Source organism: Schistocerca americana, chromosome 9 (genome assembly GCF_021461395.2).
Source record: "Schistocerca americana isolate TAMUIC-IGC-003095 chromosome 9, iqSchAmer2.1, whole genome shotgun sequence".
NCBI lineage: Eukaryota > Metazoa > Arthropoda > Insecta > Orthoptera > Acrididae > Schistocerca > Schistocerca americana.
Window position 1 is genome coordinate 39,525,128 of NC_060127.1, and position 18,974 is coordinate 39,544,101.

Genomic DNA, 18,974 nt, shown 5'->3' on the forward strand with positions numbered 1-18,974 from the left:
GATAGAGCACACTTCTATCTGAATGAATAGAAAAAAAAGAGGAGATTTTGGGGTTTAAAAAATCCTCATTTGTCTGAAGCAAAACCACTGTATTTTCCTAAATTTACTGTTTAGGCTGCAGTATGCAGCAGTAGCATTATTTACCCTTTTCTAACATGAGAAACAATCACTAGTGACTGTAATAATACCATAAAAGGGAAAGTTGCCACTCACCATATAGCAGAGATGCTGAGTTGCAGATAGAGACAACAAAAGACTGCCACAAAAAAAGCTTTCTACCGGTAAGGCCTTCGTCAAAAATACACATCTGCACGCACACACAGTGCAGTGCGGCTTCAGTTGCCTATGACAGCATTCGTGTGTGTGTGTGTGTGTGTGTGTGTGTGTGTGTGTGTGTGTGTGTGATCTATTTTTGACTAAAGCCTCACTGGCCGAAAGCTTTATTTGTGACAGTCTTTATGTTGTGCCTGTGCCTATCCTTCCCACCCCTCCTACCGTGGTATTCCGCCGTCCACCGAACCTACACAATATACTCGTCCATCCTTACACAACCCCTGCTCCCACCTTCTCTCCCGCCCTCCGCACCTTCTCTCCCGCCCTCCGCACCTTCTCTCCCGCCCTCCACACCTTCTCTCCCGCCCTCCGTCTAAACTGCAACATTTCACTGTCCGCCACTCCCTCCATACTATCCCTCCATACCCCCACCCAGTCACCAATACCATCATGCACTAGTGCTGCTGTTCACAGTGTGGTTTCAGCTCTCTGAGACTGCAGATGTGTGTGCAAGTTGCGTTTACGTGAGTGTGTTTGTGCGCGTGTGTGTATGTGTGTCTACTGCTGACAAAAAGCTTTAATTGTGTGAATCTTTTTGCTGTGCCTATCGCGACTCGGTATCTCCGCTATATGGTGAGTAGCAACTTTCCTTCTCTGGTATTGTCACATCCTTGTTACCAAGATACGGAACACTGAGACAATACCTGCAGATCTGCGTGACACTGCTATTATTAGGATATTCAAAAAAGTCGATCGGACACATTGTGGAAACTACCGAGGAATATCACTACTCTCAACAGCTGGAAAGATCCTTGCTAGAATTCTCTCCAACCAACTACTTCCTCTGGCTGAAAAAACCCTACCTGAAACTCAGTGCGGCTTTAGACCTAATCGGGGCATGGTGGATATGATTTTCAGCGCAAGGCAAATGCAAGAAAAATCTAAAGAACAGAACCAGCCCCTGTACATGGTATTTGATCTTGTTAAAGCCTTTGACTCTGTTAATCAAGAAGCACTCAGGAAAATTCTGGCATCAAATGGATGTCCTGGAAAATTAATCAAAATACTTCGGCTTCTACATGACAACATGAATGCCGCTGTCCTTGCCAGCAATGGACATGGGGAAATGTTTTAAGATTACCACAGGAGTCAAGCAGGGATGTGTTATTGCACATAGCCTATTCTAGACATTTGTGGAAACCATACTTCACCTTGTTAAGGAAAACCTACTGTTGGGTGTTGGAATAGCGTATAGGACTGATGGTAAGCTATTCAACGTTAGCAGACTCGGAGCTAATATAACAACAGCTGTCATTGAACTTACACTGATGATAACATTATCTTGACAAACACAGTAGAGGATCTACAAACTACCCTAAATGCATTCAGTCTGGCATACAAATCCATTGGTCTAGAGCTTAATGCAGACAAAATGAATGTCCTCTGTCAGCCAGCCCAGATTCCACTACAGCTGCTCCAGTTATCACAGTTGATGGAACACCTCTAGGGATTGTAGAGTATTTTCCTTGTCTGGGCAGCCATCTTTATGCAAAATCAAACATAGATGCAGAAATTTAATACTGACTAAATTGTGCAAGTACTGCATATGGTCGTCTTTTGAAAAAAGTGTTTGATAACCATGATTTGAGTGTTAAAACTAAGCTTACAGTCTTCAATGCCATTATCATGCCTACACTTCGTTATGAACGTGAAACCTGGACCACCTGCAGGCCTCTCTTAAAGTCCTTAAAAAAAATACAACCAACACTGCCTAAGGAGAATATTGAAACTAAAGTGGCAGGATCAGTGAACAAACAACACCATTTTGGAAGAAACCAACTCCACCAGCATTGAAGCAAAAATTGTCATACACCAGTTTCATTGGGCTGGTCATATCATCCGGATGCCAAGCTCCTGTCTCCCTAAGCAAATCATATTCTCCTAATTGAAGGATAGCCAATGCAATCAGGGAGGGCAAACAAAATGATATAAAGATGTCTTCAAGTCAACTATGACAAAATGTCAAATAAACACAAATGATTGGGAAACTGCAGCTCTAGATGGTCCAAGTGGTGATAAATTGTTCACCATGGAACACTTCATTTTGAAAAGCAGAGACAATTGCAGGAGAATAGGAAGAGAGATCGCAGAAGAAAATAAAAGCTCTTGAGAGGAACAAATCTGTTACACCGTTCAGTCAACACCAACTGGGTATGCCAGTACTGCAGGAAAATCTGTGGCTCCAGAATAGGACTGTTTAGCCACCAAAGGATCCACAGATAGCGCTACTAAAAGTCATTTCATAATGAGTAAATTACTGTGATGATGATATTAATGACCCTACAGACATTATTAATAGTAAAATCGGGCTTTTTGCAGATGATGCAGTAATCTTTACTGAAGTAATATCTGAGAGAAGCTGCATAAATATTCAGTCATATCTTGATAAGATTTCAACATGGTGCAGAGATTCGCAACTTGCTCTGAATGTTCAGAAATGTAAAATTTTGCAATTCACAAAACAAAAAAACATTACATCGAATGACTATATCAGTAAGTCACAGATGGAACTGGCCAGTTCACACAAATTCCCGGTATTTGTAGTTTGCAGGGATATGAAATGTAGTGATCTCATAGGTTCGGTCATGGGTAAAGCAGGTGGTAGATGTCAGTTTATTGGTAGGATACTGGCAAAGTACTATCAATCTAGAAAGGAGATTGCTTAAAAATCACTTGTGTTGACCCATTCTAGACCCTCCCTCAGGCGAGCTGGACCCATACCAAATAGGTTTGGTTGACCTTGGGAGAGTGGCACTTAAATGTTGAGAGAACTAAACTGGCAGACTCCTCCACTATGCCAAGAAAGCTTACTTACGAAGTTTCAATAACCAGCTTTAAATGACGACTTCAGCAGTGTACTGCAACCCCTTACCTATCATTCCTGCAGGCATCGTGAGGACAAGGTTAGAAGAATTACAGCATGCACATAGGCATGTAAGCACTCATTCTTCCCATGCTCTATACGCGAATGGAATGTGAAGAAATCCTAATAACTGGTACAGTGGGGCTTACCCTCTTCCATGTACTTAACATACATTTGCACAGTATAGTTGTAGATGTAGAGCCACTTAAATTAGTTTAGTTTGCCTGTCTGTGAAGTAATCACTTGCTGTGTTGTTTTCTTCTTTCACACAATTTTTATAGTTTTCTCTTTGCTATCTAATACATCTTTTTAATGACAGCAACGTGAATTGGTACTCCAGCTTCATTCCAAGAAAGTGAACCTCTCTGCAGTTCTGCAGAAAATTATCAGTAAAAGGCTAAATTCTGAGAAAACGGTCTTAGACCTGTCAAACCTGAATAGCATTCCTGGTAAGTATATGTCTTCAACATACATGTTAATGATAAGAGCTGTGCGTAAATTTCGTGCACTTTATGGGTGCACTTTTCAGTAAAATTTATGTTTTTTCTGGAAGATGATGGTAAACTCACAGTGGCTTGTGCTGTAGGTATTACATGCTTCAGGTCTCTCTTTATTACATAGGTAGTTTATCAGGGACTTTTACGTTCTGAACTTTCCTATGGTTCTTCCCCTGAATATATACTCATTGAGAGATGGACAGCCGTGAAATATTAGTGTGTCTAATCTCACCAAATAAAATTAGTCAAGACAACTCTGGTTGCTTTGGAGCAATGCAGATGATGGAGAACTGGTACCAGATAGTTAAATGACCATCCAGTGCTGATGTAAACCATTTCAGTGAAATGGTGTGTGTGTACCTTTCAGTTATTTGGAATTGGCACTTTAAGTGTGTCGATGTGGAGAAGTGGCAAAATGGAAGAGGCAAGTTACCATGTTTTGAAGTGCCCATTGCTGTACGGCGAATGAAGTTGTCCATTCTATTGGAGGGTTGTCCAACATGTCTAAAAGGAATGGTGTACCACAAAGCCACATAACACAGTGCAAGAACAGTAGTCGTAACGAGATCCTAACTAAAGGTACTGTAGATGAGTGTCACACCTTATCTATGACTGTCGATTTCAAATCCTACAGGAAATGCTGCTGTCGGTGAATACGGGTTCATCTCAACCAGTTTCCAAGTTAATGTAGTATAGGGAACTTCAGGCAGTGGAGATTTGGAGTTGGGTGCCTCACAAAAAGCCATTGCTTCCAGCGACACACAAAGTTATGGGTCTTCAGCGCTTGAAACATCCATCCGAAAATTATAGTACAAGAAACAGGCCTGGGATATTGCTATTAGGAAAACTAAGGGTGTAAATGCCCATGGGGGTCAATTCGAGAATGTGATATGCACCCTTACTGCTTAATTGAGATGGCGAGATTGTGTGTGTTTGTGTTTATGGAAATATATATAAGAATGATAATTGAATTGTGAAACACTACGTTTCAGTAATAATAGTTATAGGTAAAGGGAAATTATGTTCTATTTGGTACGGTGCGGTGATGGATGGTAAAGGGAAATTACGCTACATTTGGTTTGGTGCGGTGATTTATGTTGGAGATATACCCGGGGACTCCAGATGACTGTTTGTGATGTCAAAGCAGGCAGGGGCTCAAGAGTCTGTACGGCAGTGCAGTGTGCCATGGAGCTTCATCCGTGACGAAGTTCCACGATTGTGAGACTTGGTAACTTGGGAGACCTATAGATAACACAGTACCGAATTGGACTCAGAAACACATTGAGAGTCAGTTCTTGCTATTGCTTGTAAAAAATTATTGTCAATCAGAAGTTACGCCAATTTGTAATTGTGACAATAAACACTCTTTGTGAACCTACTAGCACATTTCACGACATAATAGTAGTTATTTCACATGAAAAGTCTTGTGGAATGTGGAGCCCTCTGAAAAGAGTAAGAAGATCTCATCGAGAAGAAGAGAACCCTCGCAAAACTTTTCCCAGGTGGTTTCTAAAAACAAAGATGCAGATATTCATACTAAGTTATGATCACTTTCATGGGATATGATCAAGTCAGATTCTGCAATTAAATTCCACTTACACATAAAAAAAAAACTTTTATCTAAAGGTATGCTACATAGCAACATGTGTGCTTACTGTACAACAGCCAGACTAAAAAAGACGCCACAGAAGGTGAGAACAAATGAAATACAGTATTATCTGTTTTATAGCAAAAGATATACAGAGTTCATTTCGTGTGACTTTTTTAGCAAGTCCCTAACCAAACAACTGTATTATGATATTAATTACAAAATTTATTTTACACAGAAGAACAAAAACAGTAATTCACCACATATCACAGTATTAATAGATTTTTATTAATTTCCACCTCACACTTCAGACAGTTATGAAGTTACACGGGAGCAATACATATTTTTATGGCTAGCACATGCTACACTATATGGGCCAAATGACGCAGAAAGTAGACTGGAGGCATGTTTTGTGGTTTGATAAGTCATTCTTTCTAAATGACTCTGTGTTGAATGTGTTCAAATGTGTCAGTGGCCCAGTGAGACTGTAACCCACAGTTTATGTAGGGTGTAGTTGAGGCCCTACCAGCAACAGTCGGCTACGGGATCAACGACTCTGGGTTTCCCGAGCTGATGACTGCCTAACTCCACCAGACCTTTTCTGTCTTAAATTCTGAGCATAACTCAGACAGTACCATTAGGTGTAGTGGTGGGATGCTACACTTGGAACCGAAATCTTTCAGAAGCCATCAACAACGAACCTGAAACCTCAATCCCATATTGCTGCACACCATCAAAAGGATACTAAACCATCCTCTCTACCCGTGCGAGCAGCTTCTTCCATAAGAGAGAAAAAACATCACAGAGAAAGTCATTCAAAATCAAAGAAAGCAGCAGCTATACCTTCGGATTGGCGAGCACTTTCCCTTTCCAATGGCGATTTTACTATCGAGGAGATAGGTATTGGCGCAGAGGAACCGGAGAGCCGGGCACCACCTAACATTTCTCCTGGTCCACCAACAGAGGAGGATAAGGATACTCATCGCTAATCAATGGCTTACACAGGGACTTCTATGTCGCAGTGGAACTTAAACGGATACATCACATTTGGAAGAACTTCAGCTCCTGGTCCAGGAGAGACTGTTTTGCATCCGTTTACAAGAAACTCTTTTAATGTCACTGACATACCTGCATTAAGGGGCTACCACCCTTACAGGAAGGACGATATTACTAGAGACATGGCTAAGGGTGGTGCGGCTGTTTTCGTCGATGTTTGATGCCACTACCCTCCTGTCATATTTATTGTGGCCTTACAACCAGTTGCAGTGGAACTTCTCACACCGGTTAAAATCACAATTTGTGCTTCATATGTTCCACCTCACAACCCGTTGGATGCAGTGATAGAACTCTTCCAGGCACTTCCGTGCTCATTTCTCCTCGTGTGGGACATCAGTGCACACAATGTGCTCTGAGGCTCAGCTATCACGTGCCCCAGGGGTCAAATTATTGAGTGCCTTGTCCATTCAGAGAATATCTGGATTTTGAACTATGGTCAGATGAGATACTCTCCCACAGCTTCGAGGTTATCTTCAACCGTCAACCTTTGTTTTTGCTCAGGTTTAGTGGGAAGTGGCCACAGATTTGTATTCCAGTGACTACTTTCTGGTGTGGATTGCCCTTCCAACTCAGACAGTGGTTGACAGGATACCACGAAGGTGGACAGTTCGCAGGGCAAATTGGTTACGATGAAGGCAGCAGGCTGTCTTTGTACGACAGGGCTGTGCCCAGGACGTGGTAGACTGTACCACCTGCGAGATCCGACGAGTTGCTGCAGATCCGTTCCCCAGTCTAGCAACCACCTCAGATGACAATCTGTCCTTCGGTGGAGTGACGAATGCCGCCCAGTAGTCAGAACTGGGCAGAAATTCAAACACCACCAAACTACAGAAAACCTTCATGCCTTCAGATCTGAGGGTGCACAAGTGAGGCAAGTGTAAGGGGAGCCAGAATGATGAAAATGGTAAATTAACATTTTTAGGGTTTTTTCATTATAAAATTAGTTGGACTTTTCTTATTAAAACAAATCAAGTTTCAATCTTCTAAGTGAATTCTAAGTGTGTTTTCTATCGTTTCAAAGTTGATGCACCACGCTGTGTAGATGGTTGTAGCGAGTTGGCGTGTTACCTGTGATGACACTGCTCGCTGTCTTTAGGCAGCATTTCTTGGCAAAATTTGCCAGTGTTTTGTTTTCCAACGTTGTAGGCCTTGATCTCTGTGACAAGTGAATATTCGTATCCTTAAACATGTTTGTTGATTTGTGAAGTTTGCTATGTGTTTTTTGTTTGGCTCAGCTCAGCAATTTTTCATATTTGACAATTTTTTCTTGTATTTGTTTTACGTATTATAATGTATTTTGTCAAGTTTGCAAAGAAAGAGGTCTCGAATTGAAAATAATTTCACACGTTGGTTTGGCATGTAAAATGTTATTGAAGTGTGACAGATGTGGTGGAGAGGTTTCATTTTATATTTCTAATACAAGGGTAATCCCAAAAGTAAGGTCTCCTATTTTTTTATAAGTACGTAGACCTGTTTATTTCTACAATTGTTTACATCAGATTACTGCTTGAACATTTAGCTATTTTTCAACATAATCACAATTTCTGTTAATGCATTTTTGTAGACGCTGTGGCAGTTTTTGTATGCCCATGTCATACCAGCTCACTGCCATGCTGTTCAGAAAGTTATGAACCTCTTCTTTCACCTTGTCGTTGGAGCTGAATCACTTTCCGGCTAAATGTTCTTTTAACCTAAGGAACAGGTGAAAGTCACTGGGCGCCGAGTCAGGACTATAGGGTGGGTGGGTGATTATGTTCCACTGAAACAGTGGAGCAACGGTTTTGCCGAGCGATGTGTGGGCGAGCATTGTCATGGAGAATGTGTGCGCCCTTGCTCAACATTCCTCTTCTCCAGTTCTGAATTGTCCGTTTGACTTGTTTCAGAGTCTAACAGTACCTGTCAGCGTTAATTGTGATTATGTTGAAAAATAGCCAACTGTTCAAGGTGTAAACTGATGTAAACCATTGTAGGAATAAACAGGTCTATGTACTTATAAAAAAAATGGGAGACCTTACTTTTTGGGATTACCCTCGTAGTATTCCTGGTAATGGTAATAGTGGAAAGAAGTTGTATGACATAAATGTTAGGCTAGTCTAAGGCTTTTGTTGCATAGGAATGAGCAGTGCTGCAGGAACAATGTTATGTGAAATTATGAACTTCCCAAAATCACCAACCAAGTTTGGATTTAATATGAATTGATGGTATCGTCTGCTGGAGGTGTTGCACAAGCATCAATGAAGAAAGCAGTTGAAGAGGCTGTGGCTGATAATGGAAATTGTTAAGATTTAACTATTGCTTTAGGTGGGTCATGGCAACATAGAGGCCATAAATCTCTAAATGGAGTTGTGACAGCTACCAGTGGAGACAATTGCAAAGTCATTGATGTTGCTATTCTCTCCAAACATTGTAAATGTAAAGGCAATACCAAGGAGGAACATAATGAAGGTTTTGAAGCAAATTTTCAAGGCACAAGTGGAGCGATGGAAGTAGATGGAGTGAAAAACTTTTTTTTCCAGATCAGAGGAGTGGTATAATGTACAATATGCTAACTGTCTAAGGGATGGTGATTCTAAGGGATATAAAACAGGAGAAGAATGACAATGAAATTCACATTAAAAAACAGGAATGCATCAGACGTTTGTAGAAGCACATGGGGGCTCGCTTGTGCAAACTGAAGCAGACATTAGGAGCCCAGAAGCTTAGCAATGGTAAGACCCTTGGAGGAAGATAGAGATTGACAGGTGAAACAATTGACAGATTATAGAGGTTTTATGGTTGTGCAATTAGGCAAAATACAGGAAGCACTGAGCATATGAGGAAAGCAGTATGGGCACTATTTTTTCATACTTCATCAACAAATGAGCACCCACAACATGCACTATGTCCCACAGGTGATGACTCGTGGTGTAAGTACCAATCAGGAAAGGAATATGACCATAAAAACAGTTTGCCAGGTGCTGTAATTGATGTAATTAAGCCCATATTCAGAGATTTGTCACAGCCAAATTTATTGGAAAAGTACCTGCATGGGAAAACACAAAATTCCAATGAAAGTGTGGACAGTTTAATTTGGATTAGGATTCCACAAACAGTTGCAACATACAATGCTGGAAACATTATAAAATGTGATGTGATGAAAGGTTTAGGTTTCCAGCCATGGGGCACCACCATTTCCACAATGCACCTAATTGATGAAGAAATACTGAGGTGCAGCAAGGAAAATACTATAAAAAGAAGAGCTTGCTGATGATCCATCATATGAAGTGGGAATGTATTAAAAAACTTAGGAAACCATTTCCCGCAAGTTTCAAATTTTCATGTGTAAGGAACGTTTTTGCAAAAACTTCTAACAGTAGGTGGATCAAAATTATACACATATAGTTGATTTCATTTCATTTCTGTCATTGTTGTAACAAATTGTAAAAAAAAAAAAGTATAATTAAGGAGTTATAGAAGAAAAGATGCAAAATTATAGACAAAAAATTGGCAACATTTAAAAAAAATATTGTAAAACAAAAACCAACAAGTATTTCTTAACATGGCATTATAACTTTTGTAGAGAAATACTTATTGAAAATACTGTCCAAATTTCAGAGCCATATGCTAAATGGTTTAAGAAAAAAATGTTCGTTGTATTTACTGAAATTAACATGGAGGATATAGAATGTACCAGCTCCCCTTACAAGAACAGAAGAGGAACTCCTGGAAGGAATTTGTGACTTACACTAATTGTTCTACTTCAACTGTGAAGGAAGGTTTGAAACTCGTATGGTGGATTTTAGTCAAGGCCAGTTCACATCCCCTTGCGAGCTCTTATACAGGGTGGTCCATTGATCGTGACCGGGCCAAATATCTCAAGAAATAAGCGTCAAATGAAAAAACTACAGAGAACGAAACTTGTCTAGCTCAAAGGGGAAACCACATGGCGCTATGGTTGACCCGCTAGATGGCACTGCCGTAGGTCAAACGGATATCAACTGCATTTTTAAAATAGGAACCCCCATTTTTTATTACATATTTGTGCAGTACATAAGGAAATATGAATGTTTTAGTTGGACCATTTTTTTTCACTTTGTGGCGGATGGTGCTGTAATAGTCACAAACATATGACTCACAATTTTAGACGAACAGTTGGTAACAGGCAGGTTTTTTAAAATTAAAATACAGAATGTAGGTACATTTGAACATTTTATTTTGGCTGTTCCAGTGTGATACATGTACCTTTGTGAACTTATCATTTCTGAGAACGCATGCTGTTACAGCATGATTACCTGTAAATACCACATTAATGCAATAAATGCTCAAAATGATATCCATCAACCTCAATGCATTTGGCAATACGTGTAACGACATTTCTCTCAACAGCGAGTAGCTCTCCTTTCGTAATGTTCGCACATGCATTGCCAATGCACTGACACATTTTGTCAGGCATTGTCGGTGGATCACGATAGAAAATATCCTTCAACTTTCCCCACAGAAATAAATTCGGGGACGTCAGATCCGGTGAACGTGCAGGCCATGGTATGGTGCTTCGATGACCAATCCACCTGTCATGAAATATGCTATTCAATACCGCTTCAACCGCACGTGAGCTATATGCCGGACATCCATCATGTTGGAAGTACATTGCCATTCTGTCACGCAGTGAAACTTCTTGTAGTAACATCGGTAGAACAATACATAGAAAATCAGCATACATTGCACCATTTAGATTGCCATCGATAAAATGGGGGCCAATTATCCTTCCTCCCATAATGCTGCATCATACATTAACCCGCCAAGGTCGCTGATGTTCCACTTGTCGCAGCCATTGTGGATTTTCCTTTGCCCAAAAGTACATATTATGCCGGTTTACGTTACTGCTGTTGGTGAATGATGCTTCGTCGCTAAATAGATCGCGTGCAAAACCTCTGTCATCGTCCCGTAATTTCTCTTGTGTTCAGTGGCAGAACCGTACACCACGTTCAAAGTCGTCGCCATGCAATTCCTGTTGCATAGAAATATGGTACCGGTGAAATCGATGTTGATGTAGCATTCTCAACACCGACGTTTTTGAGATTACCGATTCTCTCACAATTTTTCTGCTACTGATGTGTGGATTAGCCGTGACAGCAGCTAAAACACCTACTTGGGCATCATCATTTGTTGCAGGTCATGGTTGACGTTTCACATGTGGCTGAACACTTCCTGTTTCATTAAATAACATAACTATCCAGCGAATGGTCCGGACACTTGGATGGTGTCGTCCAGGATACCGAGCAGCATACATAGCACACGCCTGTTGGTAATTTTAATCACAATAGCCATACATCAACACGATATCGACCTTTTCTGCAATTGGTAAACAGTCCATTTTAACACGGGTAATGTATCACTAAGCAAATACCGTCCGCACTGGCGGAATGTTACGTGATACCACGTACTTATACGTTTGTGACTATTACAGTGCCATCTATCAAGAGTGAAAAAACTGGTCCAACTAAAACATTCATATTTCTTTACACACTACACAAATATCTAATAAAAAATGGGGGTTCCTATTTTAAAAAATGAATTTGATATCCGTTTCACCTATGGTAGCGCCATCTAGCGAGCCAACCATAGCACCATGTGGTTTCCCCCTTCAAGCTAGACAAGTTTCGTTCTTTGTAGTTTTTTCGTTTGACGCTTATTTTGTGAGACATTTGGCCCAGTCATGATCAATGGACCACCCTGTATACTGTGACATTCAGATAAATTCCTGTGTTCCAGGTGTTCTGTAGAACTGTGAAGATGAGGAGTCTCTGGTTCTTATCATGTAATGTGATGGTCTAGAATCCTAGAATCTTACATTCTAATGGAAGTGAGCCCTCCCCGTGGCCAGAGACACTGCTCCAGGACCTGATCATTCTTTATGCCATGCTTTGTCATCTGCGCCTTAAAGCCAAAAGCAAGCTCCTATCTCGTTTGAATCAGATATAGTTTTTGATCATTCATTGGAAAGAGGCAATATTAACCGCCGCCTTGTCTGGCTCCTAAGATCCCAATGTCATTTGTACCACTCCCTGCGCATTTCAGGTGCTACCAGCATTCTGTCCTAGACAACTTAATTCTGCTGGATATGGCAATACAGGATCCCCTCTTACGCCAAAGCCAAGTGGCTGGTGTGTCAACTTAACGAATGAGGACTATGTGAATGTCTGTTACTTCATATCCATTCCTTCCTTGAGGAGCAGTGCTTCTGATATCGTATTGGCAATGCCTTCTCTGATTACTGTGTTCAGGAGAACAGGGTCCTCCATTGCAGTGTACTCAACTTCAAATTGTTTACAGTCACTATCTGGCATCTCCTCCTCAGGCAGGAGCCTTGCTAAATGCTCTTTGTTTGTGGATGACTTTGTTGTTTTGTGATCTTCCTTCTATCTTACAGTGACAATGAAGCAACTACAGCTGACTTTCAGGGGGCTGGAAGCTTGGGCAAATGGAACTGGTTTTAGGTTATCACCAGAGAAGACTGTGTGTCAATTTTAACTGCACCTGTCAAAGTTTCAATTGACCAAAACTCACAGTGGGAGCCAGCATTTTACATTTTAAGCACACTGTGTGCTTTTTGGGCCTATTATTTGACTCGAAACTAATGTTACTCCCACACATAAAAGAGTTGAAAACAAAGGACTAAAAATCGTTGAATATTTGAAAATGCCTCAACGAAAATACATGGGGAGTGGACAGCTCCCACCCGCCTCCTGCAGTTTTATATGGCATTTGTCACAGAACACAGATTACGCTAGCACGATTTACGGATCAACCCTTACTTCTTACGTCAAGGTGTTAGACTCCATCCACCAGTTGATTCAACTTGTGCGTGACTCGTTAAAGCCACTCCGGCACTGTGGCAACGAAGTGACCTTTGCTGGGTACCCAGACACATTGGGATATGGGAAAACAGCATAGCTGAAAAAGCAGCCAAAGAAGCGTGTCAGGATGGTGTCGTACGTCAATGTGCTGTCCCCTCCCGTGCTGTCACCTCATTATGTGACAGACATATTGTGCTTCAGTAGGAAACTCAATGATTGGAAGTGATGGAAAACAAACTGCAGTCACCCAAATTGACCATGGAAGGATGAGTTGCATGCGAGACTCCTGTCAGAGGATCCACAATTCTGTGAAGTTTGTGGTGTACCACTTTCGGTTCTGTGCATTTTGGCTACATGTGTCTTGCGTACTGACATCAGGGCAGCGTTCGGTTTGGCTGGAGATCTGCCCACTGTCCTCGCTGATAGAGACCCCAATGTTACATTGGTTCAGAAGTACTGGGAACTGTTGGGCCTCATCCCTAAAGTGCAGGGGAGGAGAAGTGGACTTCAAGGCATTGTAAACTACTCCACATGTGGGGACACTCTTTGTCCCCCCTGCCCACCCTCTCCCCCTCGCTCTGTCGTCGTAACATCCTGTACCACAAGAGCTACTTTCATTGAGTGTGATATTGCCGGATTCTGTCTTATACATTCTGTACGTAATATTATCTCATTTCCCTGTGATATTGGGCCCTGTTCTTCAGTTGTTCTTCTGCCAAGCAGATGTGCTCATGATTATCACCTAATGTTTACTTCAGTTTGGACTGGTATTTGTGCCAGCTATCGAGCTTCTCTTAGTTTTTTTTTTAACCACTGCCTGGCTGTGCCATCAGAGTAAAGTACACGTTTGCCAGACACAGTGTGTCATCCCATCTGTTGTATTTTGCAGCTGACCAAATCCTTTCAGCTGTTCGTCAGGTCCTGACTGACATCCCTGGACAACAGTGACGGATGCTTGATGTGCAGCTGACTTGCTGTTGTTTCAGAATCTGTTGGCCTCCTGAATATACAGACCTTGGTAACAGTATACTGCTTGTATTCCAGTTCCTGTCTGTGTAGGTGGTAGTGTTTGTGTTGCCTAATTTTAGCCACAGTGATGTAAATGTTTCGGGATACTCGGTGTCTGTACCAAACAATATCACATCGTAATCAGAGTAAAGTGCAAATTTGAAAGCAGGGCAGTCAGTGGAGTACAACACTTAGCACTGAAAGCATGTTTATTATGGACATCAGTGTGCAGACAGGACAGAACTGAGTCCTAAATGGAGTGTACAGCTACTTGTACAAACATAGACTATTTCAAAATATACTCACATTAAAATATTAAGGAATTTTGAGAAACTTCTAGAAATGCTAAATACTAAGTAACAAATATTTTGTGGTGGTTTGATTTGAACTGGTACCCTGCAACAGCTAAGCTAACCATCATTCCGCTGCAGCTTGCGGAAGTATTCCTTTTATCTTTTGGCCTACCCTTATTTGCCTTTTTCTAGCTTCCCATCTGAGTTCTTAATATTCTTGCAACTGTGTCCCTTTTCCCCAAAGGCCTCTTTAATTTTCCTGTAGACAGCATCTGTCTCTTCCCTAGCCATGCATGCTTTATAGGCCTGCGTTTGTTCTCCAACTATTCCTGCTTTAACACGTGCTAAGTAGATAAATTTTTCTATTACCTTTACCATTCCTTTTAGACACTGATGCTACAACAGTCATATGGTCACACACTAGTTCCTCCTCTGTGTTAACTGGATCATTAAGTTCTGCGCGACCCAGGAGTGCCAAAAATTGATACTGGATGATAGGAACCAGGTATGTGTTTGTGAGGAGGCGTCAGACACTCACCAGGGCATCCTGGCTTCAGATGATGGTGAGGGAGATTAGAGGATGTTGTAGAACACTTCAGCAAAACAGTTGACAAGCATCACAATTTCTCATTATTCCATTAGTCTCTAACAATGCGTGTGCTCTCGTCCCAAGTGTTACCTAGCTTCACCCAGTAATGTTCCCTTGTAAGTGTGACAGACATAGCAGATGGCCCAGGGATGTATAAGTGCAGCTGTAAAGTGGTGTGCCTTCTCAGCGAATGCCAACACGGCCGATGCTGACGTGTCAGCCGACGTGACAGTGGATGGACCGCCAAGAGTCGAACTCCGGACCGGCAGCTTTAGAGCGACGGCAGGCAGAACCTGACAGCATGGAACGTCAAACGGAGAGGCAACTGCAGGATTCCGGTGGCGGAGTCCCTGGAGGTGGCAGAGTGCGGAGCTGCCGTGTGTTCAGAGTGGGCAGTGTTCAGAGGTTAATAGCCCATTGATAGCTGCATTGACTCTGTGGCCAAATCTGACATGGACTGGGCATCACGACATTGCCCAGCTGTCTGAAAGATGACTGGATGTCTTTGGGAGTTGGGAGCTGTCTGGTACTGAAAGAGGCAGAAGGAATAACACTCACATTCCTCCACATCAATGAACCTTCTGGCTCCCTCAGAAGATTCCTGAAAGGGGTCAGTTTCCCAGACCCGACCGTAGCCTCGCGAAGTGGATGGTGCAGAAGTGACCGGCCTCTGCCGAGTTGTTGTCCCGACACATTGTCGACTCGCGGCGGCTGTGCCCTAGATACGGCTCTGTGCACTGGCTGTGGTCTGTGCTGTAACAGTTCGCCGAGAGATGAAAGATATTACTCTTACGTGTTCTGATAACTCAACATCAGAACCTTTACACTAAATTTATCAGCTGCCTCTGAAGGTTGAGCTCATCTGATATTATTGACCATTTAAGAGATTATTAAGGAAAAAAAAAGTGTCAGCAGTTACTTCATTTATTGTACAGTAATGTTCATTTATTGTAAAATAATGGAGTGTCCACATATTTTATGGATTGAACAGTCTTTATGTAGCTTTTTGCATTAATTGTTGTTTCTCTACTTTTTTTAGAGTATCAGCAAGTGATGTACGACCCATCAAAAAGCTCTCATTTACAGCAGCAGTTGCTGAAAAATGCACAGGTAATGGCTCCGAACCTCATCAGCCTCTGCCTAGCAGGAAATGAGCTGTCGACACTGAGCCACCTCACCCCAGTCTTTGCGGATAAAACCAAATGGAGGTCACTAAAAGTATTAGATCTGATGGACAACGAGGTAAGTGCACACTGATTTTTATTCGTTTATCATGACCTTGGAACAACCTGGACACAGACACAGACACAGACTCAGAGAGAGAGAGAGAGAGAGAGAGAGAGAGAGAGAGAGAGAGAGTATTTGTAGCTTTCAGGCCTAAGCCTGCAGAAGCATTGGAATTGGAAGGCACATATAGGCTTTATAGAAAACAAATTGAATAACTTAACTGGCGGCAGGAGCAAACACACACAAAAGGTAAGGAAGTGTTCAAGATTTTGGAGCCAGTGGCTCCTTCTGGCAGAAGGTATGAAGGGGAAGGAAGAGGGATGAAGAAAAAAGGAATGGCAAGGTTTAGGAAATGGGGAGAATTACAGAAAAGTCGCCCAGAACCCCAGGTCGGCGGAGACTTACCAGACGGAATGAGAAGGAAAAACTTATTGTTGCGGAATGCACAAAATGAGATTTGAAAAACTAAAAGCTTAAAGGTGGAAGATATGGTAATAAGCAAGAAAGAGATTACTGACCAAACATTGTGCGAGAGTTAATGAGAGTGGAAAGCTACTTACAGTAAACATGTTGTGAGGGTAGGGGATAGGGAAAAAATACAGGTCAGAAAATAAGCTAAAATGGAGTGGGAAAGAAATTGTTACTGAAAAGGAATGCTGAATCTGAAGAATTTTAAATAAATTAAGGCCAGGTGGGAGGCAAGAACTGGGGACAATCACAATTTATTGTTTGATATCTTAGAGGCGGCTTTTCTGGGATCCATAAGCCTTCAGCCACTGGTTTGGTAAAGGTGCATTGATCTGTACCATATAGACTCATGATGAAGCTAATCTGTTAACACTTTTGGAATCTCTAAATACACTCTTCCAATGATCCTTTTCTGAATAGCATGTCATTTTTTCTTGGTGTTGACCTTATCCTCACCAAGGGTAAGCTAAACTCTTCTGTTCTCATTAAACCTACTAACAAACAACAGTACTCACAGTTGACATCATTTCCATGTTAATTCTCATCTCAGCCTTCCCTGAATGTAATTACCTTACCAGCCAAGCCCAAAAGCAATCGTCCAGGCCATCACCTCCAATCCTGGTTCAATTGAGCCCTCCAAAAAGCTAAGTGGGACTAAACCTCTTATCACTCTGTATTTCCTAGTCTTGAATTATTAATAAACTAATTCGACAAGGCTATGATTTCCTAAAATTGTGCCTTTAAATGAGTTCCATTCTGTCAGGCATTTTGCCCACTGAACTTTTCGTCGTCCCCTCTAATCTCCACAATATCCTGGTCAGGCCCTATGCTCCTTGTGCACCCTCTTCCCTACCCCACAACTCCTGTCCCTGTGACCGCTGTAAGACTTGCCCTGTGCACCATCTTCCCAACACCTTTACCAGGCCTGCAACTTCCAAAACATACATACACCATCTGAGGGAGAGCCATCTGTGAAATGTCACATGTATACTAGCTGCTATGGAATCATTGTTCGACCTTCTGGTTTGATATGACTAGCACCAAGTTATCAGTTAGGACGAATGGACGTAGAGAGGGTGTGTGCTGGAAACACATAATGTCCCATTGCAGAGCATGCTCTACAACATGACAGTCATGATCTTGGTGCCTGTTGCACCACACATGCCATCTGACACCAGTTTCTAAGAACTCGGCAGTTGGAAACTGGCGTTACAACATATCCTTCTCTCACCACCATCTGGCCTTAATTTGTGTTAATTTCTTTGGACTCAGCATTCCTTCTCAGTAACTATTCCTTTCTTCACTCCCCTTTAGCTTTCAGTATATTTTATTTTCTGACCTGTCAGTTATTTCCCCTTCAGCCTACCCCCAACCACATTTAACGTACTTAGCTTTCTGCTATTATCATCTTGTGCGCCATATTTTGTTAGTAATTTCTGTCTCGTTTATTACCCTATCTTCCACATTTAAGCTCTCAGGTTTTCAAATCTCAGCTGGTGCAGTCCCCAACAATGTCTTTCCTTATAATCTCATCTGGTAAGTCTTCCCTGACCTGAGTTCTGGGAAAGTTTTCCGTAATGACAAAAACATGAATGTAACAACAAATAAGCACACATTGCCAGCCTAGTGTAACTTATGAACCGGCTACAAATGGCTAGACATGTGGCATGGGCTTAAGAAATTCTCGGCAATTCTCCATATTCCCGAAAGCTCACAAGTCCTCCTTCATCCATCTTTCATCCCCTTCAACTCTTCCGTGAGAAGGAGCCACTGGCTCCAAAAGCTTGCACAATTCCTTATATGTATTTACTCCTGCTGTCACTTGGTGAGTAGATTTTTTTTATCTATCCAGTCATATTTTCAAAAACTGATTAGTTTTTGTATCATATGTTTTGTCTGGTGTCCATAAGTACAAGAAAAATAGTGTATCACAACTACTTTGTGTCAGTTATTAGGTGTTGTGTAATCTTATGGGGAAATTCAACCGACATTAGACTTCTAACACTTCAAAAGAGAAACATCAGAAACTTGTGTAACCCATAAAGAGATTCATGTCGCCCACTATTTAAAAAAATTAAGTAACACAACCATTCCATCCTCATACATGTACGGGGGGGGGGGGGGGGGTCTCCTGCCTACTAGGCAGATGCTGTGACCATGAAGCCATCCAGACACAGGGGTCATTGCAACTGCACCCACTACCCTTAAACGCCTCC

The 18,974-nt window shown here is 41.8% G+C and overlaps 1 protein-coding gene across 1 annotated transcript in view; it reads left to right on the forward strand.

Annotated features, from left to right (window-relative positions):
* The window catches only part of LOC124550601 (nuclear RNA export factor 1-like), a 135,068-nt gene that overhangs the window by 36,844 nt on the left and 79,250 nt on the right, over positions 1-18,974 (forward strand). Inside the window, exons 6-7 of the mRNA XM_047125324.1 lie at positions 3,516-3,645; positions 16,103-16,305. Of these exons, the coding sequence (XP_046981280.1) occupies positions 3,516-3,645; positions 16,103-16,305 (333 nt within the window). The remainder of the gene's footprint in view (positions 1-3,515; positions 3,646-16,102; positions 16,306-18,974) is intronic.